The 24,485-nt window shown below is 44.0% G+C and overlaps 1 protein-coding gene across 2 annotated transcripts in view; it reads right to left on the bottom strand.

Annotated features, from left to right (window-relative positions):
* Nucleotides 1-3,612: 3,612 nt before the first annotated feature.
* Nucleotides 3,613-24,485, bottom strand: part of TMEM132D (transmembrane protein 132D) — a 264,129-nt gene continuing 243,256 nt past the window's right edge. For both annotated transcript variants that reach the window (XM_085321068.1, XM_085321069.1), the window contains exons 6-9: nt 12,906-13,111; nt 11,438-11,711; nt 9,541-9,732; nt 3,613-6,498 (exon numbers count right to left, since the gene is read on the bottom strand). In XM_085321068.1, the coding sequence (XP_085177194.1) occupies nt 5,317-6,498; nt 9,541-9,732; nt 11,438-11,711; nt 12,906-13,111 (1,854 nt within the window). In that variant the 3' untranslated portion in view covers nt 3,613-5,316. The remainder of the gene's footprint in view (nt 6,499-9,540; nt 9,733-11,437; nt 11,712-12,905; nt 13,112-24,485) is intronic.

The raw sequence follows: 24,485 nt of genomic DNA, 5'->3' as shown, positions 1-24,485 counted from the left end.
GTATTTTGAAATGATACCTCCTTGCCTGAGCTAATTTCTGAGTGATGCTTATTAGACTTTGCTTGGTCAATACACAAGGGAATCCAACTGGCACTGTCTGCTCGTGACACTTGTGACAGWCCGCTGAGTTGTAGTACATGAGTCCTTTAGCTCTTGCTAAGGTTCTTGCRCAAAGAAGCAGCCCCACAGACCACAAGGGAATGAGTGCAGGCAGTCTTGGAGAAGCTGAACATATACAGAGYTGAATTAAAATGTCTCTAGCGTGCTCATTTCATTTACATCTCATTCATTATGGAAACGAGGTGTGAAAGTAGTTTCTAGAGCTACTTAGTGCAGGCTGCACCTTGATTTAATACCACTTCTGGTCTCTCAAGTCACTTACCTCCACAGACCTCTTGTTCCCAAACCAATTATTTAGCTATATCTCTCAGACCTCTGAGTTCACTGCTGTATTAATGCAGCTTAGTCTAAACTGGTATCTATTTAAGACTGCTGAAAGGGAAGCTGCAGGATGAGGTATGAAGGAAGACAGCAAAGAAACAGCTTACCTGAATTACAGGACAGTCAAATTTCTACTCTTCATTGTATTAATGCATGGAGTCTATAAAAAAAAATCCAACCAAAAAGCATCAGACACATTTCCCTTTGCTAAAAATGCCTGTATCAGTCTATCAGTCCAGCTAGTCATATAAAAAGGAGACTCAAGCATGAAAATAAGGAAGCAACTGCAAAAAAAAAAGAAAGAAAAAGTCATTAATAGCACTCATAAAAGACACTGCTTGCGATCAGCTGGGCTCTTTATCAGCTCAGGAGATTACCAATGGGAGCCACAGTTGCAAAATGCTACTTGCATGCAGCATCCAAACCCCATCACTGCTGTTATGACGGGGACCAAAACTTAGCCCTCATCATCTGTCAAAGAGGGATCCTCATCTGACTGCCTGAAATAGGAGCTTTCCCTCTGGAGCAACTCCATAGGACAGGGGTGCTCACCTAAGGGACAGGGCTGGTGGTGCCAAGGGCCTGAGCACCTCACCTGGGCTCTCAGCGGTGACCCTGGCCAGCAAGATTAGCACTAATTTTTAGGGCAAAAGCACACAGAAGCTCCCAGCTGGATTGAAGGCCTGTTGTATAAAGTGCTGCGTGCAGAACTAGAACGATAGGAGGGAAGTTGGTTGGTTTTGTTTTTCTCTTCCCAAAGGAAAATTTCGCTGAGCATGAAAACACATTTTCAGCAGTCAGATTCACAGAGTGTATGAGAAAAGTGGATATACACACACATACAGATATATAGGTACCCAGGAAGCTGATGACTGACTCTCCGCTTGACAGATGAATAGACACTCTGGTGCTTTCATACAGACCGCCACAACCCACCCTGGCATCTCACCGAGCAGAGCTCGTGCTCCTGCCAGGCGGCTGTGATACACAGCGGGGTAGGTGGGGTCTCTGCCTGCTTCCACTAGAGATTTCTGACACTGCTTAGGGCAAATCGCTTAGCCTTGGTCTTCTCCATGTCAGTAAGGAATCCACCTTGCTCAGAGCACTCTGAGATCTATGGACAAAGAGTGCTCTAAATACTAGCTATTATTTATAGTATTGCCCTATGGATAATAGCAGGCTACAGCTGTTAGAGACAGCAAGCAAAAAGGCATAAATCTGAATGTCAGTATTCTTACCATTGTATCTGATGGCTGTTTTGTCCTAGGAGAACATTCCTGTGGTTTGTGCTACCAGATGAACTTGCTGTCAGTTTTCCGTGATCCCCARAGGCAGCTAACACAGGAATCTGGACTCACCACAGTGGCTCATTGGTACAGCAAGTCTGACATCCTGCTCCCGGCAGTGGCTTGTACCTGCTCTGTCTGAAGGAGAAAGATTGACTGTGGCGAGAGGCTCTTGCAAGGCAACTCTGCACACATGCACGCACCTGCCTTTCACAGGCTGCCAGCTGAGATTTGACTACTTACCTCCACATCATTAAGGGTAAGTCTCTGTGGACGTGACGCACTGATGTATACCCAGGTATTGGAGGCAGGACTCTACATTAGGTCTTGTGAACAAAGATAGTATTAGTGTCACGTCAGCCTTGACTACAAGGAATTAATAGCAACGCCCTCGTCCCCCCATGCTAGTAATGCCACAAGGCTACCGGAGATGCATCAGGCACACTGTCTCCTTTATCAGGTCTGCTCTGCACAGCATTAGATGCTACAGAGACAAAAATGGATTGTGGCAAGTCTATCCTAGCTCTGCTTCTATGGTAATACTAGCAGAGATGATGGGCAGGGCAATTTTTTTAAACTGTTTTCAGCACAGATGTAACCTATATAAGTAAATCCTTACTGATAAACTCCATTGATCGTAAACAGAAGCCCTGCCCAGTATTATAAAAGCCAGATGCCCAGCTTGGATACGTATCTTTGTCTCTTGACTTTCATTTCTATTCCACAGAACAGGGATTTCATTTTGACAGTGCTCAAGGCATTGGCTACATGAATGCTTCCTACTCCGCACACAGTGGAAGAGTAACTCRCTCGAAATGTGACCATGTTTGAGCCAGGTTGATACCACCAGGCTGTTCTTCATCCCCTTGCTACACGGATTGATGGGCAGTGTCACTCCGAAAGAGCTGGCTGCACCCCACCTGCCCCACAGCAGCACAAGCCAAGCACTCCCCTGCATGCAGCCAGGAAACCTGGACCCAAGCTCTTGATAAGTAGAGGCTGTCAGCGGGTTGTTCTGCAGCAAGAAACTTCAGGGGAGATGGCTCAACTTAGGGATTTTCTGGTAATTTGCAGGTGTGACACATCTGACTGCTCAAGACTTTCCAGGAATGATACTAATTACAGTAATGTGGTCTTATAGTAGAGAAAATCATTCTCAAGGACCAGTCGGGAGTTAACTTGTTTACCCTGGTCTCCAGTACCTAGGACACTGCCCCAAAGAGTGTGTGTGTGTGGGGGGAGTGTCTGCTGAAYATCTGACATGTATGGATTGAGCATTTAACAAAACTCAACTATTTCTTTGTTTGCAGGGTCTGAAACATCTCCAGTGACCCCCTATCTGAGCAGGAGCCAAGTAATCCAGGCTMTGATGAGATGTACTGAAAGAAAGCAAGACCTCTTTTATGTTTTTTTTTAATCTTGGGTTCTGYAAATTTAAATTCATACGTCGTAAATATCCAACACAGGCACAAGTATTGATCTCCGAAAGGACGTTTGTCTTAGCTCTATTTATAACAATTTACTCTTTAGAATAATCTTCAGAAGGGCATGGATACAAACGTGGATATTTCCAATCACACTAAAATCAGAAACTCACATATCAGGCCTTCAGACTAGAAATATGCACGTGGATTTATTTGCAAATAGTTTCAAATCCTGGAAGGGTGACTTGGTGCAAATACATTTCATAACATGCTGTTGATGTTATATCTTCTCCCACCAACATAGCACAATGTAAAACATTGTAAGTGGGTTGTGCCAAGAGCCTTAATTCACCATTTCATCAAAGGACAAGATTCCATATTTCTGCCAGTCTCTTTTAGGGTAAACGTTCTGACAGTGAAAGGAGAGAGGCGTTCAGAGTAGGAAAAAAGATGAAGCCACTAAAATGCAAATTTTATTCACAGTTGGCATGTTTATAAATATATATATTACATTCTTACAATCTACAGTACATTCTAAATATAGATGGAGTCAATATAAGTGTTTGTGGGAGAGTGGGTGTGTATTAAACTCAGCAACCTAGATGCAAAGACAAAAAGAGACTTAATAACAAAAGGAGGGCAGGGACTTACTCTGAAAAATAAAGGAGAATTTGAAATATAAGCCAGATCTTAGTTAGTGCCTTGACACTTTGCCACTGGTCACTGGAGACTGCTTTCGGACCACACAAATGATGTCATGGTTTTAGGGCTGGAGGGCACATCAGCTTCAAAAGGTAATCACTGAAATCTTATCATATGTACATCCTTAGCAGAGGAAAACAAAAGCCTGTGGAAGAAAAAACCCATTATCTACAGTTTAGCTGTTCCATTTCAACAACTTTGGGTGTACAGCACTCCTCTGCAACCTTTGAGTGCCCTCTTGACGTGCTGAGCAGGCGTCTGAAGAAGCATGAGCAAAAGGAACCAAACAACCTAACCCCTCCCAGGAGAGGAAGAACAAAGAGGCAGTTGCTGTTGGTGTCTGAGTTCAGCACAAGTTACCCTTACCCGAGAGAGAGTGGCCAACTTTGGTAAATGACAACATGTAAAGCAAGTACCGGAGTGGTACCAGCAGTGTCTGTGCTTGGTGAGAACGCAGTGTGGAGAAGCGAGTGTGATGAGTAGGGAAAGGAAGGAAGCAGCCACCGTGCTTCCCAAGCTGACTTAGGCTAGGAGGTGCCCTTAGGCTACCCAACAGGGAGTGCTCCAAGGAAATGCTGGGAATACAAATTTGAAACAGGACAATCAAAGAAAGTGGGCTTTTAAAAATAGCTTGGTTCTCTCAAATGTTCCAAAACAGACCTTCCTTTACACAAGTGGTATTCTCAGTATAGATTATATCTTCTCCTATTTTACAAATTAAGAAATACTGAAAATTGGCTGGCAAAGTTTATTACCTTGGCGTCTACTTAAAAAGAGAGTTTCAGTTTTAACTGTATATGTGTATCCATTCTCAGTGCTTGGGAGGCAAACATGCTGGTTTGTGAACAGCCCAGTTACTCCTTTTTCCCCTCAAGATTCTTTGGAAAACTCACAACTTTGCAGCTATGGTAGCTGCTCTGCTCACATTGTGAGTTTTGTTAGCTTTAAATTAATGTTCTTGGATAGATATTCTCTGCATGTGGTTTAAATGACATGCTTTCTTCGTTGATCTATTTATTCTGAGACCRATTTTTTGCTTTTAACCAAAGCTTGCAATATTGAAAAGTAGAGCTGTGTGAACTTTGTAATATCCAAACTGCACTGGAGTTTGTTATATTTATTGATTTCCTGGGAAAGCTCAGAGAAGAGATCTTATTATTTTGCCAAGTTTTTTTTTTTTTTTTTGTTTTGTTTTTTTCCATGTTACCATGCATCAGAAAACCTCATACATCTCTCACTTCCATCTCTGAGCACGGAGAAGATTTGAACTGTAAGAGCTGCCCAGGATCTCTGCTCTCCCAGCTGCTTTTGGGTGGCTTCTTGGGGCTCCATTGAGTTATTATCCACCAGCTGATTCTTCTTATCAATGCAACATTTTGCCCCACTACCCAAAATTAAAGGCAGAAGGTGAGTGAAAAACAAACAAACAAACAAACCAAACAAAAAAGGTCTTTTGTGTCTCATTACACATTTTCATGTAATTTCTCCATATAGTTTTTTAGTTCTTTGCATTCCCCCAGGTCCATATCCTGGCAGACCCATTTAATATCATCCTCACTGCTCATCAAGATTGAGTTGACAGCTGGACACCCATCATCAGAGGAGATGGTGGTAAAAGTGGTGAATTTAACTCGTTTCCTCTTAGAGGTAGGAGAAGTAGCTGGTTCACTTTTCTGTTCTTTCCCTTCAGTGAATGTGGACTCAGTAGATCTAAAAGCTTGTCCATTAATATTTTTTGGGGCATTTGTGTTGAGGAGATATTTGCTCTCTTCATACTCCACTCCTCTGTCAATGGCTGTGATACGTTCATCTTGTTGGGACGAGAAGTTTATGTGATTCTCCAGAAGTTCTGTCCTGTTGCTCAGCCCAACCCAGTCATGAGAGTGGCTCATACCCTCTTGCTCTTCAAAGGGAACTTGTTTGTGTCTGTACTTCAAAGCAAAAGTGACACAATTGATAAGGAAGACCAGAATTGCCAGGCAAAAGACTCCCAGCAGAGCATACATTCCTATCTCCAGATCACTGAGTCCCCTGGCAGTCTGGAYTAGGTCATTTTCTTCCAAGTCTCCATTGTTTCTTGGCAGATCTACCTGTGCAGGGAAGCTTGTGAAATCTAGCGGGATGTTCTGCAGATGACTGTCGTCATCCAGGAGGCTTTCTCTGTCTTCCTTTTTACTTAAAATAGACTTTTGAGTGGTGGCCCATTTGCCTTCCTCTTGGCCCACTGAAGAGCTATAATACTGGCCATCTGGCCCAGCTCTTTCCTGCAATGTGGTTTTCTGACGCCGGTCACTGGCATGATTTTCTAGGTGGACCCCAGCACCTCTGTATTTGCTATCACTGATGTTAGGGTTGGCATCACTCTGCCCAAACTTGACTTTAATGCTACCACTCCCAACAGCCAGGATGCTCTTCCTTTTGGATTTCTGGCATGATTCACTGATCACCATCTCCACCTTCACCAGTGTCCCCTGGCCTTCTGTCTCTGCAGCAATCACAGGCCACTTGAATTTAGGGTCATGGTGAATGGAGACCACTTTCTCATCCAGAGATGTAGCTGACAAGGAGAAGTCTTTGGAGTCATAAATATCCAGGGGCATGACAGAGCCATCACTGAACTGGATCCAGCAGCTGATGGCTGCTTCCTATTTTATATAAAACAAATATACAGAATAAGCACTGAAGRAAATATGTTCTGTCCTGGTCTATTCCCACCTCCCCACAAGACCCATATGCTATTAATAGCCAGAAAATAAATAAAAAGGCAGAGCATCTTCTTGCCAAGAAGATAGAAGAAACGCTAGTTTAGAACACTCATTGATAATAAGATTTGTTTTCCCAAAGGTGCTAAAAGGAGCTGTGTCCCCTGGGCTCTGCAAAATCTACTTCAGTACCATAATAAATTGCATGTCAAAAGGCATTACCAGCTATTGAGATCATTTACTGTTGTATATTTAAATGAAAAAAAAATAAATTACATTATTTCTTAACTGCTTAAAATACAAAGTCTCCTCTTRTTACACGCAATGCATGTTGAAAAATAATACAGCAAATAGGCCCATACATGACTCCATGCCTTTCGTCTTGGATTTCTCTCTCTCAAATGAAATAACTGTTTTGTACAAACAGAGGAAACAGATTGGTTGCTTTTTTAGAAAATGGCCAGGGTAATTTTCATGCTTGCTTGCAGTTAAAAGCAAGACAACAATGAAGCYTAATTTTGCATCACAGCAACACAACCTTGTATACTTCAGAGTCCATGGAAATGTACTGACTACAAAGGGGCCAGAGCTGAGCACTAATTCTAGATGTGCACATGTGTATGGGTGCAGCATTTCTGGAAATTTGCCTTTTGGTTTTTAACTTGAGACATTTTAAAGAATTCTTAGATTTCAGAGAACATGTGCATACCAGTTTCTGAAAAGCAGGCCCTCTAAGGACTCTCAAATGGCTATCAAAACTTTACATGCTACCCGAAAAGTTCTTGGCATTCACCCATAAACTGTTTGCAGGCAAAACTGAGATAGCTCCACTGGAATCAAACTCATGCTTCTGACAATCTGACTTGCTGTGACTCACTAGGATATTTGCACTTTATTAGACACCGCAGAAAGCTGACCCTGGTGAGATGAGTGGCTYCTCCTGTGTCTAAAATGAAGTGAACTCTTGTCTGGTCAGAGTAGGGATTGCACTGCTCTGCAGGGCAGCCTGACAGACAGAAAAACATACAACCACACTTGCAGAAAGTGTGATTATACAAGCCTTGYTTCCTTAAATAAATTAAGTTTCAAACAAACTGGGTTTACATTTTAACTCAACATGCATGAAAAGAATATTAATCATTACTTTTAGGTCATTTTTACCACATAGTGGTTCACCTGGTCAGATCACAAAGGACAGGCCTTTTGGGATTGTATTCTGCATAATCTGCTGGCCTGATTCTGAAATCCTTACAGCCATAAAGCTTCCAGGGCTTCGGTGGGAGATTTGCCTGCGTCTCTATTTCAGGACTGAGCCCTAAGACTTCGCTGACACTGTTATAAATATCGGCTTTGTGTTTATTAATCTTTGGATGTTTCTTGAAGGCTGCATAGAATTTATGTCATCAGCTCTCATCCTCCCACTGTGCTGCTTAAACCTGCATAATCATTTAATAATTTTGCATTGCTCTGCTGATAGGGATTGTGCTCTGAAAATTGTGTGCTAAGCAATGGAAGGAATCAGATGCTTATCAAAGCTGAGTCAATCCTTGAAGGCTGGAGGATGTGCATCTTCCTCACTAGTTTAATACAGATTTGAYGGGGTTCCAGTTGTAGCCTGGTATCCAGAGAGAGATTCATGCAGACTCCATTTCTGGAGTCTGAAATGTCACAGCTGGGCACTATGCTGGGACTAAATGCCATCAAACCCAGCTTGGGGGCTGATTTCAAGGTAGTTTGTTTAACTCCCCRTATCAGCAATGGCAGTAAGGCTCAATGGCCCTACTTCTAGCTGTGTGGCATAGATTTCTTACCTCTTGGAAGACTATAGAGGCCTGATTTTTATCATCCTATAAAACTGCAGTTCTATGTTATTTCTCATCCCAATTAAAACATCTCAACAGTTGGCCAGATTTCAAATATGTATGTCCTGATCATTTACCTTTAAAGTTCAGACTATGTATAAGGATTAAGCACCCAGTGCATCCTTGATGCAAGTTCCTGACTGATTCATTTGGGTTGGAAAAACAGTTTTAATTTCAAATGTAGATGAGAGCACAAGGACAAATATCAAGCAGGAACTGATGGRAACACAGCAAAGTCCAAAAGCCCTTGGTAATTGCACAGAGGGACAGCACCAGTGTGCAGATGTCCCAGCATAAGGATTTCAAATCTGTGAGAACCTGAGCAGTGCAAAGTTTGACTTAACTACTCCTAGCATCAGAAGAAAGAACAGGGGGAGTCTCATATTGCTCATGGAGTAACCCCAGGGCAAAGGCAGGAACAGAGTTAATGAACAATGGAGAGGAGACTGCAGTTCTCCTCAGGCACAAGTTAAGATTTATCATGAGAGGGCAACCTATGAAGATGAAGGGAACATGATATGGCAGTTATCCCTGCGAAAAGGAGCTTAGAGTAACAGAAAAAAAATCTTGGTTTCTGAAATTATGAATCATGAAATGAGTCAATGATTCTGATTCATATTCTGGTTTTGAATCAGAAGGAATGAGATGTTTCCCAACTTCTAAAATGCTTACAGAAAGTAACTAAATGAAAAAGAGTTTGGCACTATGCAAAACAGCTGTCTCATGCAAAGCGGGACTCAGCAACCTAGATAGTAATGACTCTGATCTAGTAGGCACTTGGTGGGCAGGTGTGTGTGTGTGTGTTTTCTGTTGCTTATTTATGACATGTCATTGAGCTGTGTGTAGGACTTCATCTTATTTACGGGATGCAGCCAAGAGAGATGGGGCATATTAATTTGTTGACTCATGGACTCAGGCTGTATACACATATTGCCATTTTGGTGAGATCTTTGTTTTTTTATTAGGGCACCTGATGGCCTTCAGACACAACTGCCTATAAAGAAAATGTTTTATTAGCACACTATTAAAAAAAGTCTACCTGATCTCATCAGCTTGTAAGGCTGTGTAGTGAATCAGAGCACCAGAATACACAGTACCARAGTACACACGAGGGCAATGCTACCTGTTTTGGAGACTGGAGCAGTTCTTGCGCTACTGCAGTAGCGAAGATGGCCTTATTGCTTCCTGGACTGAGCTGCAGAGAAAGTGACAGTCCAGTTACCAGCTGCACTCCCAGGTCAGTTATTGTCACCTTCTCATCCAGAACTGTCACTGTCTTCTCAGCCAAGATAGCATCTGAAAGGGGGGACAATATCTGAAAAGAAAAATCAAAGTCAGCAACAGACCTTTTGCATATCCAAAATGGCTACATGGAACTGTAATGCATATAAGTGGTATCTGTTTTTAAGAGGCAGAAATACATTTATTAATCACAAATGGCTAGTCGTATTTTATAAGTCTTCAGCATCAATGAGGTGCTTAAAGCATCTTTTACCAATGTAATTCTAATCAGCTATGATTTTCACATCTGTGATAAGCTGATCACACTTGTCTCAGGTGCATGAACTATTTAGAAATGTAATTTTACTGTGAAATGCTATTTTTTCTCATGGTCATGTTTTAGATAGTGTATATATATCTCATGTAAGCTGTGTATTCATATACAACCCATAGAATGAATGGCATTCATTCCTATCCTGCAGAAAGAAAGGCTAATAGTTTGGTAGAGAAAACACTCATGATTCTGTACACAAAACTGGCAAAGAAAGCTTGCTTTGGTTAAAAAAATGTATGGAATCAGTGCATTGATACATGACTTCCAAAGACGTGCATTTACAAGCAAGTTGAATTTAATGATGCATATGGGGCACAGAACATTTCTGAAGCAGTTTACAAAAGATATCCTTTAAAATATACCTTGCTCTTGGCTTCTTTCCCTTGGAATTTTCTTTTCACATTCACTCAGATTTYTATGTGCATTAGAGGGAGCATTACAAGTCCCAGAGCTTTGGAAGGTCATTTATAAAATCTTTTACAGATTTTGTAGAAAGTCATAATCTTGGAATCTCATTTCTCCAGACCTGGCAACCCGTGTGATTAAAAAGTGYGGTTGTCTTTTTTTCGTTTGACTGTTTGAGATCATGAACAAGCTTGGAGAGCTTGATTTTTTTTTCCTGTTCCAGTGCTTTTTAACATGTTTTCTGCATTGTGGTATCACTGGGTTGATCTCTTTTTTCTGGGACCCCATTTTCTAGGCCAGTATTTGTCCATATGCCCGTAGGGAATATATTTGAAAAGCTGGCATAGCCACAACGCGCAGGTTTAGGCAAGTTGCTTTGGATGGGGATACTGAGGCGTAGCCACATACGCAGTGGCRTGTGTTGTGGCAAATGCTTGGCCATATTGGCCGAAACTGATGAAGCCAAGATCTGCACCCCTAGAATACAACCTAGCTGTCACTAATCAATCAGTCTTTTAACGTCATTCTTCAAGTGCCAGGGACTATTACTCTTTTGTGCATATTCTGAACTGTACACTAATGTTTATATTTTGTAACAATCCTTGAATTTGCAAGACTAGCAGGGTTTTGATCCTATGGGAATCATATTCCCATCTCAGTTCCCCAGCACGCACTAGTTAATATTGACCATAATACTCTGTTCTGTTAACATAGTCTTTGACAAGACAAAGCTATTTCACTAACTGCATTCCTTGYGCTAGCCCCTATACTGGCTCCAGTTTCAGAAATGGCCTTGGACAAATACAATCAGAAAGAGCTTCTCTGATTACATAAGTCGGGCTAAATTTATCAAAACTGCAATTTACATACTTCAGGGCACAAGACAGGAAGAAAAGCTCATCACTCCTGTGTGCTCCAGTCCTTGCTGAAGCTCCATTCCAAAATTCATGGCTCTCATTTCCACTGCTATGGAAAGAAGCTGCTGTACTTGATCAACACCTCGGTTCCCAAGGAGGGGGGGTTAAGGGAGCAAAGGGAGCGAGTCATGCCTTTTCCCTACCTGAATTGTCGTCATTCCAAGGTCCTGCCCAATCAAAACCTGTCCATCCTGCAGCTTAGCAATTCGTGGCTCCTCCACCTGCATGAAGTCACTCACCAGGTCGGTGATGTCAATCTGCCAGTCAGAACCCAGCAAATAACTCAGCTGGCCGCCAGGGTCTGAGGCTTCAGCTACAAACTGCGTGAGGACTCGCACCATCGCGTGTTGGTACTGAAGGGTGCAGCCTCTTCCCCTCCGTTCGTCCTCTTCTTCATCATCACTATCTCTGGCTGGTCTGGTAGGACATCAAGAGTCAAAAAATTATGAGAAACTGAGGCTCAGAGAGCTTGCAACAGGACAGCTCTTGCTGACAGAAGTCTGCAGCCTGGTTGGTGAATCAAGTGGCTAGTCTCCGCTTCTGTTGGTCTACAAGGTTGTGCCCCAACACTGAAGCTACAGCTTTCAGAGCATTTTTGAAACCTTCCAGTTTTCCCACTTTTATCCTGTTTCCCTTATTAATAACAGGTCTTTAGGCTGCCTGGCTTTCCAAAACAGCTTAGCAGTTAACATCACCAACTGGCTTGCTAGTTTCTCTATCTCACTGTCCTCTCCAAATCTCTGATGATTTTTCTGTGTTAAGTCCTTACTTTCAGGACCTTCATGCTTTTTTTCATTCTGGATATTTGCAGCTGACCAAATCCACATGAGCCACTTGCATATACATGTCAGTGTTGCCATGGAAATCTCCTCTGTCTGCATCTGCATACACATCCCTTTCTGTATGGCATTTAGGGGCAGTCCTTGAAATCCCTGTATTTTGCTGTGATACTAACTGAGACCTGGTAATAAATGATGCGTTCATAGGTAGGTTGGAATAGAAAGAGCCTCCGTTATCCATTTGTTCTTCTGGGTTTTAATAATGTTATCAACGAATACAGATGGTCTAGATCTGATTGCATCCATCCTATGCCCCATCCTTCACATGCCATGCACCTGCAGGTGCAGAYGATACTTAAAGCCCTGATGTAGCAATGCCTTGACTCTAAGACACTCTGACCAGGGTCACTGCACCATACAGTACTAAAAATAGGGAATAAATATGTACCAACTGTGACCTTTAACAATGAGTAAATTAACTGACAGGATCTGTGAACCAGGTCAGAGCCCAGCCAGCCTTGCCAGATCTCGTTCTTGTTGGTGTCTTCCTGCTGCCCCCAAGGCTGACCCTGCCTACCTTGACCAGTGGGCCCTTTTCATCTAAGTCACTAGCACTATAAAAGGAAATTGATTTCCAATGCAGGATCATGCAATCTGTGGTTTCCATTTCCTTCATAAGTCCACTGCAGCAGCCTATTGAATAAATGTCTAGTGACCTTCAAATTTACACTGGAATTGCATTAAGGCCAAATGAGTGTGTTCGGTTGCACTGGCCCTGACAGGTCTTTGGCAAGTGCACAACCCAGAATGAACATTCTCTAATGAAACCTACCTCTTATTAGAGATGATGGGGACTCTCCACCCCTTGATCTGATTTAGTTCTGTGTCAGAGACCTCTATCTGCAGTGGGAGACGAGGAACCCAGACTGTCATTTCTAAAGGGGCACTCAGATGCTGGTAAGTAAAATTAACTATGACATTCACTTTGCCTTTCATTTCCTTCCCGTTGACAAAGACATAGTCACATCTGTCAGAAACCTGAAAAAAGAGAAAAAAAATTAATGAATCTCTTCACAAAATTATGAAGTACACGACATGCTGGGAAAGTGAGAGGGAGGAAGAGAGAGGATTTAGGTTTAAACTAGCTCCAGGTTCAAAGGATAACTAGGAATAACAAGACAAGTGCCTGATGTGCCCTTGATAGCCTGTATAATTTGGCATCATTTTAAAAGGCAGGCTTCTCCTGCTGTAAACATTTCCAATATAATCAAAGATAAAAGAACAACTCCCTTTTGTCTTAAATTTTCGCTCCTGCTCTATGATGGCTGTTTCGCATCGCCCAGTCCCAGCGCAACAGCACTGGGACAGGATTCCTCTCCCCAGAGCTCAGCCAGACTGTCCTGTCGTCCTCCTCTACTTTGTGTGCAGCCCAAGGAATACAGCGTATACTTGCAGAGAAAGATAACTGCCTCTGTATGTAATTCTGTAAGGGGAGCAAATTTCTCTAGTCAACAYGAACTGCTGCAGCAGACTGGTGACAGGCTGCTGGGGGACATTGGCTTGGTCGGCAGAGCCTTGCCCCTCTGGCTTGCAATGAGGCGCACTCCTAAATGGGAACAGCAGGTTTGTAGGAGAGACCCTTTCAAAAAAGATACGAAGCCAAGCTCATGATCCCTTGGTTAGGACTTTGTGGGGAGGCTGAAGATGCCTCTGTGCAAGCATTTGGGCAGTTTCTTGATTTTTATATCATTTTCTCCTGGAAGAAGAAAGCTTGTCCCAGTCCTCAACAAAATAATTCCTCAAACCATCTGCAGACTCCACTGAACATGAAAAGCTGGGAGGGGAAGACCTTTGCTGCAGCCAAGTGAGCAAAACTGGGAATCTTCTTTCTCGGTAAATGGAGGAGAGGTCAGGACTGGCTTGAGGAGCTTACAATGCAGTTCTGCTGCTACTTTTTTTGTATTTAATAAGTATGGCAGCTCAATGCTTTCAATGCCATTGATTTATCAGATGAACAGTTCTGCAGGAGTCCTGTTATGGGTGCTGGGGAAGTGGTGGCCATACCAAAACTAATCACAGGGGAAGAACTCATTGCCCAGTGGTGCTCTTTAGGGCCAAACACATCATCTCTGCTGCAAGCCTGAGAAAAGTCTTACACAATGTTCTTCTCTAGTTAGTCCTGATGTCACTTTATTTATTACCTGCATCTCTCGACATCAATATTGCTGAGAGTTACTAAATCTCACTCAAACAATTTAGCAGCTATTGCAAGCATCTAGGTGAGCTGACAGGACCTGTTCGCTACAGCTAGTTAAAATATATGAATAAATGTACACGTCAAATAATTTATTAACTACCACTTTATGGTGCTGATGAGCTGAAGGAATAATCTATTAAAACCCTGAACTCTWTTTGCAATCCATTACCAGCCAGCCCTTCTATTCCATTCTGCAGCTATATTTAATATTTCTGACTCCAGAATGCGCAGTCTCATCCTCATCTGAATTTAATGCCATTTTCTACTTTTCTGTTTAAATGCTAAATGAATTTAAATCGCATTTAAATATCACCAGCTTTTGTGGGATAATTTGCATTCCTAATATTATTATCTTTAAACAACAACAAAGCCACTTGCAGACAGTTCCATAGCAAATCCATTTCCATCCTTGCTTGTCTGAGCCTAGGTAATGTACCACGAACTTTGAAAGGTTATCACTACTCTTGCACTCTCTGGCAAGCAATGTGTGTTGTTTTAAGGTCAAGTTCTTAGAGTTGCTAGTGGTTTCAGCAGGAAAATAATGAGTTTATTTACAGGCAGAATTATGTTTTTAGGGATATTCTCATGTTAGCATGTTTTACAGTAGCTGTTAACAACTCCTATCAGGATCCAGCCTCATTGTGCTGTACAGCAAGAAAAACCCAGAGCTGCCGAGAGCGCTCGAAGCATGGGAGAAAGTAACTCTAGGAAAGGGACTCCCACCCAGCAGGCACCTGAGTGCAGAGGAGTYCTGGCTCTGCCTGGAGCCCTTATCACTAATGTAATATCTACATCTATCATAATGCTGATTGAAACTGGCCTGAGCTGAAGATGATGAGACTGTGCAAAACTCTGGGAGAAACCGCATGCTGCACGTGTGCCTGTATAAACGGCTAGAGGGAAGGCCAGAGGCATGGGTACGTCCCCTTCGGGGAGCGGCGCGTCTGCTTTCCGCGCGTGCAGGGACACCGTCAACTCAGAAAAAGCAGGGGGAGAGCAGGCCTTGCCCCTGCATCTGTGCAAAAGGCACAGTAAAGTGAGCACGATACTTTCAGGGCAAAAAGTATATCATACTGCCCACCCGCAACGTCTAACAACGGGTCTGACGGGTGGGAAGTCAGAGGCCCGCCAGACACTGCCTGGTACGGCTGCTKCTTCTCTCACCTCATTTCGCCTTGCCTCTGTGAGCAAAAATCTTCTGTTCCTTGCTGGCACTGCACTTACCCCGTTGCCTTTCTGTATTTTAAGTGCTGTTCTGAAAYGAGACAACTCTTCTATGTGCTAATAAGCTCTGCCTGCTGCTTTCTACGTTTCTCTTTTACCCGGGATGCTGGCGAGGAGGAAAACCGGGCAGTGTCTCAAAGTGCTGGTTTTCACCTGGGAGGCAGCAGGCAAAGTGTGAGACAAGGTGTCCCCAAGGGAAAAACTCTGCCTGGGACCTGAATGGCCTGAGGGTCTTCATGTGCCCTTGCGCTCTGCAGGCTGGACACCGCTTACAGGCGAACGGCCTGCAGACGATTTTCTTCTTTACCATGGAGCTGGGTTAACAGCTTCCAGCACCGCTTCCTCACTGCCTTTGCTTCTTGCTAGCACCACCTAGCACTCATGTTTCTTAGCTAATTAACACATTAGGCAATTAAGTGTTCCCATGAGTGGTCAACCTAGGATTGAAACTTTGCTCATGATTTAAGGCAAAAGGCAAACTTCTACACCTTGCAGCACAGAGATCACAGCTGGGGGATCTCTGCAAGCCACAGCAGCCTCTGCTCGCACAGTGCGGAGCCCCAGGGTCCTGCTCCCCGCAGACCCCGGCCTCTCCCACACCCTGCACCCTGCAGCAAGGCTTTTGAATACCATTAGTAAGAGAAGAAAATCAGGCTCTCAGATTTTAAATTCATTAATACTCATGCAATAGCAAGAAAAACAAAAGTTGGCAGGCAAACAGAGTTCAGTTCCAAGTTTATCAGAGGTTATTATAGAGAGAGAGTTTTTTAAAAAATCCAGCCTTAAAACCTCCTACATGAATGATTAAAGAAATACTACAACCTTGTACTTTCAAGATTATGATTTACAAAACAAACTGACAGGCAGGGAAAAACGAGTAGCCTAGGGATAGCCGTTCCCTCCCGTTTCCCTTTCTGCCGGCCAGGACAGCAATAACTATGAGATCATTCGGTTCCCAGCCAGCCCTTCACTGTTTGAATGAATAAGCATCACTGTTCTGCTGCAGTTTGCATGCAGTCCTAACAGAGCAACATCAAAACACGGGGCAAAATACAGTACATTTTCATAAATCAGGCCAGGACATTCAGAAACAGGTCATCAATAGAAAGGCCGAGTAGCCAGGCTGCTGTTACTGCAGACACATCCGACCCATTCATCTTGCGGCGCTGGAGAAGGAGCAAAAAACTGTAGAGAAAGAAAAAACGGCAAGCTTCTCTGCCTCTTTTGAGGCTGAGTTTTCTAAGCCATGCCTTGGAAATGAGTCATGTGTATTTTGTGAAATGAGTTTGCCGAGCCTCAGCCGAGCCTCCCCAGGACGAGCGCGCGCACGGCGAGCAGAGAGGCGCGCGAGGGAGCGGAGCCGGCGGCTGCCCCGGAGGCTGCCGCCGGCCTTCCTGAGCCTGCCGGGCTCCTCCGCAGTCTGCAAGGGATTTCAGCTCCTCGGGCTGCCAAGCAGCCTTGAACTCCCCACCGCCTTTCCCCCGCTGCGGTGCACACACGGCGGAGACGGCCCCGGCGCAGGTCTACGAGACGCACCAACGGAGCGAACGCACGTACCCCTGGCCACGGGCCCGCCACGCACGCGCGAACGAACGAGGGGGCCTGCGCTGCTCGAGCCCGCTGCTCCCCGGACCGTCATTAAGGGGGATTATGAGGTTACCAGAGCTCGGTCCCAAAGCAGACAGGTCTCCAAAAAAGCGTTATGAAAAGTAAGAGGAACTGCAAAGGAACTGAAGCATGGTGGGGGAGTTGCAGGGCAAAACAGTATTTTTTTTTCTTCCAAAACCTTGGGACCTCCACCYGTATCTCCTTTTCCTTTTCTCTTGCCTTTGAGTTTTGATCTCTCAGGGATGGCAACCCTGTTTTTCAGCAGAGGTGAAAGAGAGAGAAAAAGTACATTTTCTTTTACTGCTAATGTACTCCTGGAATACATCTCTGTGTGTTGTGGCACTGTAACACAAGGACATTATAATGCCATTAAATCCTTCTGGTGCTGTGCTCCCTTGCTAAAGCCTTTCTGGGCTTTGTGTCACCAGGGCTTTTCACACAAGGATGCTGAGCTGCCTTCCATTAATTAAGGGAGGCTATAGTTAGTGCAAGATGCTCCAGAAACTCTCTCAATACAGGAAACTTTTATCTCTTGAGGCAACTGGGGCTTGAACGGCTTTTTTAGGCGTGAACTTGGTAGGATATAGAAGTACTTTGGGTTTCATTTGGCTCCTGCAGCTCCACCTCTTTTTCCGACATGGGTGAACAACTAAGAAAGCTTCGTCTGAGTCGCACGCAGATAATCTAATCGCAGCGAGCCAGGGCGGCAGAGGTTAGAGGTCCCTTATTGCCAGCATGGCACAGAATTAGCAATGAGATTTGTAAGCGCACCGTGCACATCCTACACACACGGCTTCTGGCAAGCTGGATGTTGAGTTCAATCGTCAGGGCTGCAAAATGTGCAGAGTGGAATATTTCAAATGTGCTCAGCATTGCAGTGAATTTGAAACTTTGGCCCTAAAGTCTGAAATGAGAACAGAGCCAAGTCAGTGCTGCTCCCTACCACAAAATCCTCACTGTGGATATTCATTCCTCAACCTCAAGGGCAGCTCTACACACCAGGCATCCCAAAMCTCACCTGCCAGCACTCCCCTCAGAGTCCCCCCATAGTCTGTATRCTCTTCAGGTTTGATCACAAGCAAGAGAAATCAGAATTTATTAATTTCTGTGAAATTTTTGTTTATTTCACAGTTTGCTGAGGAAGAAAACACTAAGCCCTTTGTAGCCTTAGAGTAGCAGGACTTCAGCCAGACTGGGAAAAGAACAGAAAGAAGAGGAAGGGCCCTCCTAGGTGCATGTGATTCCTGTTGCCCTGGCCKCCTGCACCCAGTGCTCCAGGGAGCAGTGGTCCCACCCCTTTCCTAAAAGCATTTTATATTATCCTTTTGCAAGAGCTATGAGACTTTGTGCAGCTAACTCTTCATTTGGTCCCACATGCCCTGTGCTACGTTTGGGCTGAAGACATGCCAAAGATCTAATGGGAAGGAAGGAATGGGCATCACAATTTCCAGATGAGGTACTGACATTTCACTCCTAGTCCTCAGAAATATCTGGAACACATTGTTCCCCCCTCCCCATCATTATTAAATTCCTAGGGGATAATGGTCAAAACCTTACAAGAAACTGCTTTTCTTCTACAGTAATTCTGYTGGAGCTCTTACAAAATCACAGCTATTAAGTCTTTGAAAATAAGATGTACCTAGAACAGTTACAAAGTTCCTTGTTCAAACATTTCAAGGATGGCCAATTAGGAAAGCAAYCCTCTGATATTTCCACATAAGAATCTGTGTTTTGGGAACATTCTGGGGCTCTACCCCTAATCCACGCTTCCGTAAGTGATCCCTTTCCATGCAAACATGCCCTGTTCGTAATGCACACTTCAAACACAGCCCTGTTGCCCTGGCAGGCTTATGRGATCTCTGCTGATTTAGCACTGCACACACTTGCCTTGGTCTACCCGCATAAATGGTGATATTTAGTAACGTAAGTTATGCTAATGAATCCTGCCTAAATCACTGCTGTCAGAAGAAGAATGGGAGAGTCTCTTATAACCATTAAAAATGAATAAGGAGGGAAATAAATAAGCAAAAACTGCTTGTTTGAGCTATAAAAGACTCCAGAACACAAGCTGTGTACCAAAGTATGAAAGGATGAGGCCATTATTAGCTCTGTAAATCACTTAYAAATGACTCAGGGGAGGTGGAGTTACCTCTAATCACCCGTGCTTAACCCGCAGTGTTGCGGTGAGATTCGTTACTGTGCTAACCGACTCCAGCCTGAAATTATGCGAGACAAATGCTTAKAATGAAGGTGCAGTGCAGGGGGCAGATGCACCCTCCAGTACGGTGGAGAAGAGACCTGTCCTGCTTTGGGATTCTGCGAGAACCCAGAGGATATGAAATCACCAGCCACAGATCTGCAGTAGCAGATCTCTTAACCACCCTGGATGCTGCTGGAACTGGGAACAACCACCAAATAGCTGCTCCTGAGGAATGGCTAAAGCACCTCCTGTGTTGCAGATAAGAGAAAACTTTCTCAGCCAGAAGGAAACAGTAGTGGCCAACAGGCATCGTGTCAAGTTTAGGTRTGCTCATCCTGTTCCACAATTGTTCAACGACTTGCACATTGGGTGGAGTTAATGTCCCAAGCTGGGAAGGAAGCTAGGGAAGCCCCTTCTTCCCACAGCTRGGGAAGGAAGAATGACTTTGCCTGAGACCTAGTGATTTGATTCCAGTTAGATTTTAAATTTGAAACTCCTTTAGCAGCTATCCCCATACTGGGGGATTTACACTGCCTAAGGTCTTCTTAATTTTAAATATTTGGAGTTTTGGCCGTAAGTTTTGAAATACTTGCCAAAACCTGAAAATACCCCTTCAAAGTAAGTAAATTTCCAGCTGTGCTCATGATGCTTTTTCACTTGGTCATCGCCTTCACAGCTGATTCCCTGCTCTGYGCAGCAAGACTGTGCCTCTGTTAGAGGTGGTGTCAAGTGCCTCACCTGGAGTCTGCAGACACAGAAAAACCAAAGGGTGCTCTGGATTTTGAAGCTCCACACTTTCAAAGTGTCTGTGTTTTTCCGCGCTGGTTTTTCTGCTGTAACAGCAAGACTCCAAAAGCTACTGAGATCCACCACCGTATCTGCTTTGTACCCAGAGACAAGCACCTTCCTGAGTTCCTGAGGTTGTTAGGGCTGATTTCCTGCCATGCAGCTCCATGGGATCATGCCCCAAGCCCACCTAGCCCTGCTCTAGAGCAAGTTTAGCAAYGAACAGATATAAGCAGAGACCTATGCAGGAGAAAAATGGTGCTCTAGTAACTTTCTTACTGCACTAATCCACCTGAAGCACATTAMAGGAGATATTGACTGTGAAAACTGATGCCAATTAATTTCTAAGAAAATTTTATTTTGCTCTATAGCTTTGTAGCAAACATCAATCCATTATCMTCAGCAAAATATACCTGAGTGAAATATGTAATGGCACGTTTTAAAAGGACTCACAATTCTGGGCAAACATCCAATTCTAGCTGCAAGTTTAATACTTCTTCCTTTGTGAGCCTTAGCGATCTGACATAGTGTTTGCAGTGTGTCAGTGTAACTAACTGAAACCCCCCTCATTAAAAGTCTCTCCTGAGGAATCACCTTTTGTTTTTTTAAATCAAGATCTGAATTCATTCCAGCGGATTTTTTCCCTCCAATGTTAATTTTGCAGCCATTTCCACTACTAAGAGCAGTCAAATGCAGTGGATTTTTCACAGAATATATGCATTTTTCCAGGACACAACGAGAGAAGAGCAGATGACAGTCATTTGTGGACACTCTTACATGCTGTTCTCACCCATGATTTAGTACATGCATACGGGCCACTTGCAGTCTGCAAAGGGCTTCTTGTCCCCACTGAGCCACTGTGCTCAGGCGAGCCAGGAGCCACATGGTGGTGGCACATTGCTGCCGTTGCAGGGTCCCCTTCCCTGGGACTGGCAGTAGAGCTGCATGGAGAACTAATGTTTCATTTCAGGAGGGCTTTCAAGACACTTGCATTGGGTTTCAATTTTGGGTCGCGAAATTCAGTTTCATCTCAATTTCAAATGCAAAGTTATGTAAAAATAGCATTCCTTCAAACAAAACATTATTTCAAAATGACAAATCAAAACATTTCATTTTGGAAATGTCAAAACAAGATGTTTCTTTGACACGAGGGGAACCTGCTACCCTGCCTTTCTTTTTTTTTCCCCTTTCAGAGATGAAATTCCAGGGAAATTAGCATAATTTGGTGAAGCACTTCAGAACTTCCAATTCTGACACAATATGTTTTGTCAAAGTTTCTCCAATAAGCTGTAATCAACAGGGGCCTGGATCAAAACAAAACCATTACAACGAAACTCTGCTCAACTGAAGTCCAAACACCTCATGAAATCTGTAGTATCTTTAGAGAAATGAATCATGCCGTGCTCATCTGCAGGAAGGAGGGTGAAGGCACAACCTTTCGGGAAGTCTGGGATTAATTCCCAACTCTGTCACACACTTCTTAGATGACAGTTTTTAATTTATTTAGATTGGATTCTTGAGGCTATTAAAGAGGTAACTCCCACCGAACCCAAGAGATGCTTGGTGGCTAAATCTCTTTAAGAATCTGTGCTTTAATCTCCCTGTGATGCATTTATAAGGTGAGGATACTGCTCCCTTGTTTTACARGGGTTTTGCAAAGCTTAATCTATAAGAAACAAGAAAGAGCTCAGGTGCTAGGGCTACAGGAGCACATCTTGCCATCGCCTAAAATTTCTCTGTTGCTAGAAGACTGTCCTTCGCTTTTCCCACCACTGCCAGGAGGCAGCAGTCAGTCACGGCCACCCAAAGCACGCGACCCTCTGCTTGGCACAGAAGAGGCAGAGCGAGGAGAAACCAAACGGCTCCCACTGCTCTTGCAGCTCTCTGCCCACTGTGCTGCGACGGCTGCTGCCCAGCCGCAACGGGACGGCGGTGCTCCCCCCCCGCCGCTGCTCTCGCCGCCCGCCGGGTCTGCCAGCGCGGGCATTCACCTGCAGTCAGTAACTCTGGTTTTGTCCATATTTTCCACAACAGTAAAACTAAGCGTGCATAACATGTCTAACTGCCATACCCAGGATATGCTATGCTCCTCTCGTCTAGAGCCACCTGCAACGTCTGCCAGCTCCTTCCTGCCCCACAAGCGTCCCAGCACATGGCTCAGCAGAAGGCACGCAAATTTTGCCACTGTATTTCTCTGATTCGCAGATGACCAAACCCAGTTCTGTTGCCTACCATAACACTTAATTGATTTTACAATGCTTTGTACTATACTAAGCAAGAAACCTATGTTAGGACGAATTTACCAGGTATRTGTTTCGTGCCCTACCAGACTACTGGCCACAGAAAGTGTGTGTTATTCTCATTTGCCTGTTAGAACAACAGAAAAGTAGCTGGAAGATCAATACTGAAAGAAATATTCCCCTCGAATACTGCTTGTTCTACACAAAAGCAAAAGCTCTCTATTAGAAAAGATTTCCCTTTATGAACAAGAAGTTTCTCCTCTGTGGTACCCATGGAGGGTGCAGCCTCCCCAAATCCCCCCGGCTTACTACAGCAAGCTGGTTGTCCCCCTAGGGAGACCAAGCCTTGCCTTGCCTCCCAAGCTGGAGATGCTGTAGTAGCACAGCTGGACTGCAACTTAGCATTTCCAAATTCGGGAAATGTTCCTTTCGTACATGCTAGATCTCCTGGTTCATCCCAAACGGAGACATCTCTGAACTTTCTATCCTTGCTCAGGCTACGCATATCTGGTATTCTCAGTGTCATCACCATYTGGGGGATCCATGTCCTGCTTTGCTGTGGCCTTGCAACACGCTACTCCTCGGTAAGGCATGGGCTCTGCATCATGGAAATCATTCCCCTTTGCCAACCCATAAATCCAAACACTTCCTCCTCCTAAAAATGTTTCATTAACATATTGTAGCAACACTTAATAGTCACAGAGGAGATCAGACCCCCAATACCCAGCTAGTGACACTCCCTCCATAAGACATGAGCTCTCATCAGAGAAGGGAAAGAGAATTTTACTTATTGTTTGATCCCCCCACTGGTGGCCAGTGGCTCTTACACCCCTGGTCTCACGCTGCCCTGCTACTGGAGGGGGCTTTTCCTATCCTGAGCACACACGCTCCTGCCACCTTCACAGATTTCTCGCCGCTTCAGTAGCCATGGTAACTTTTTTGCCTTTGGGCGATACCCGTGCTCTGCCATCTCATGGCTGGCTGTAGGGTATGGATTGTCTAAATCTCTACATTATTTGCGCAATATGGTATTTTCATTGGCTATGTTGAGTTTTCTTTTTTGGCACTGCTGTCACATATATTACAATTATGTTAACAAGTCTGTCATTCTAAAGAACTCCTATTTTTCTCCTCATTACCCTGAGCCACACTCCCAGTCATTTCTCATCTATCCTTCCCAGGTCATTTTTGATAAATTGTAAAACTGCAAGGGAAAACTCTACTCGATGAGCAAATTCAAGCGATTGTCGCGCCCAGGCAGCTTTGGGGGCGTAGGTGGGATGGGAGTGAAGCACGCACGATGTGGTGGGATCGCAGCTCCTCCGCACGCCCGGCTGYGCAGGCGGCGAGTTCCCAGGGCTGGGCAAGGCGCGGGATTTAGCTCACTGATTTCAGATCTCACTCCTGATTCAGGAAGTCCCCAGATCAGGTCCCAAAGCGCCAGCCACGATGACAGCTGTTACAAATAGATCYTTTGGACAACCCCTGAAGAGAAATCCCTACCACTCCAGCTGACCAGTTCCGCCCTGAAATGGGAGCGCTAAACATCACTGAAGTCACCGTCTGCCTGCAAAAGTTTAAAATCCTTTTCTGAGATTTGTATCTATTACTCAGCACTAAGATTTCTATTTGAATTATGATTCAACACTGCCTCCAATGAAATTTGTTTTTATTCTGTTAGAAACAATATGGTCCTATTTAAAGGGCTTTCATCATTTTATGGAAGATGACTAACAAACTGAAAAATTAATAAAATATAAAAAATCTTTTGCATCAATTGATGCAAAAGAAATTACCACCATTATTGTGGCTTTAAGCATGACTGCTATGAAACTGGCTGTTGGTTTGGTTGAGTGAAGAGGGAGAAACAGAGAAGCCAGTATAAAATACATTTTCTTTAAGGCTATAAGAGAAATGTAAATCCTCATAGATGGTTTTAGATTGCTGAACTAGTTAGAAACAGGCACTGGGCTGATATATTCTCTGCCTCCTTGGAATCACTCATCTTTCATCTCCATCACTGCACCACACGCACTAGAAGCACTGCGATTTTTTTGACAACACTCTCATTTTTCCAGCTTCCAAGAAATCTCTAGA

Source organism: Rhea americana, unplaced genomic scaffold (assembly GCF_003343005.1).
Source record: "Rhea americana isolate MKP2758 unplaced genomic scaffold, rheAme1 scaffold_68, whole genome shotgun sequence".
Lineage (NCBI taxonomy): Eukaryota > Metazoa > Chordata > Aves > Rheiformes > Rheidae > Rhea > Rhea americana.
This window is presented reverse-complemented; position numbering and strand designations above follow the sequence as displayed.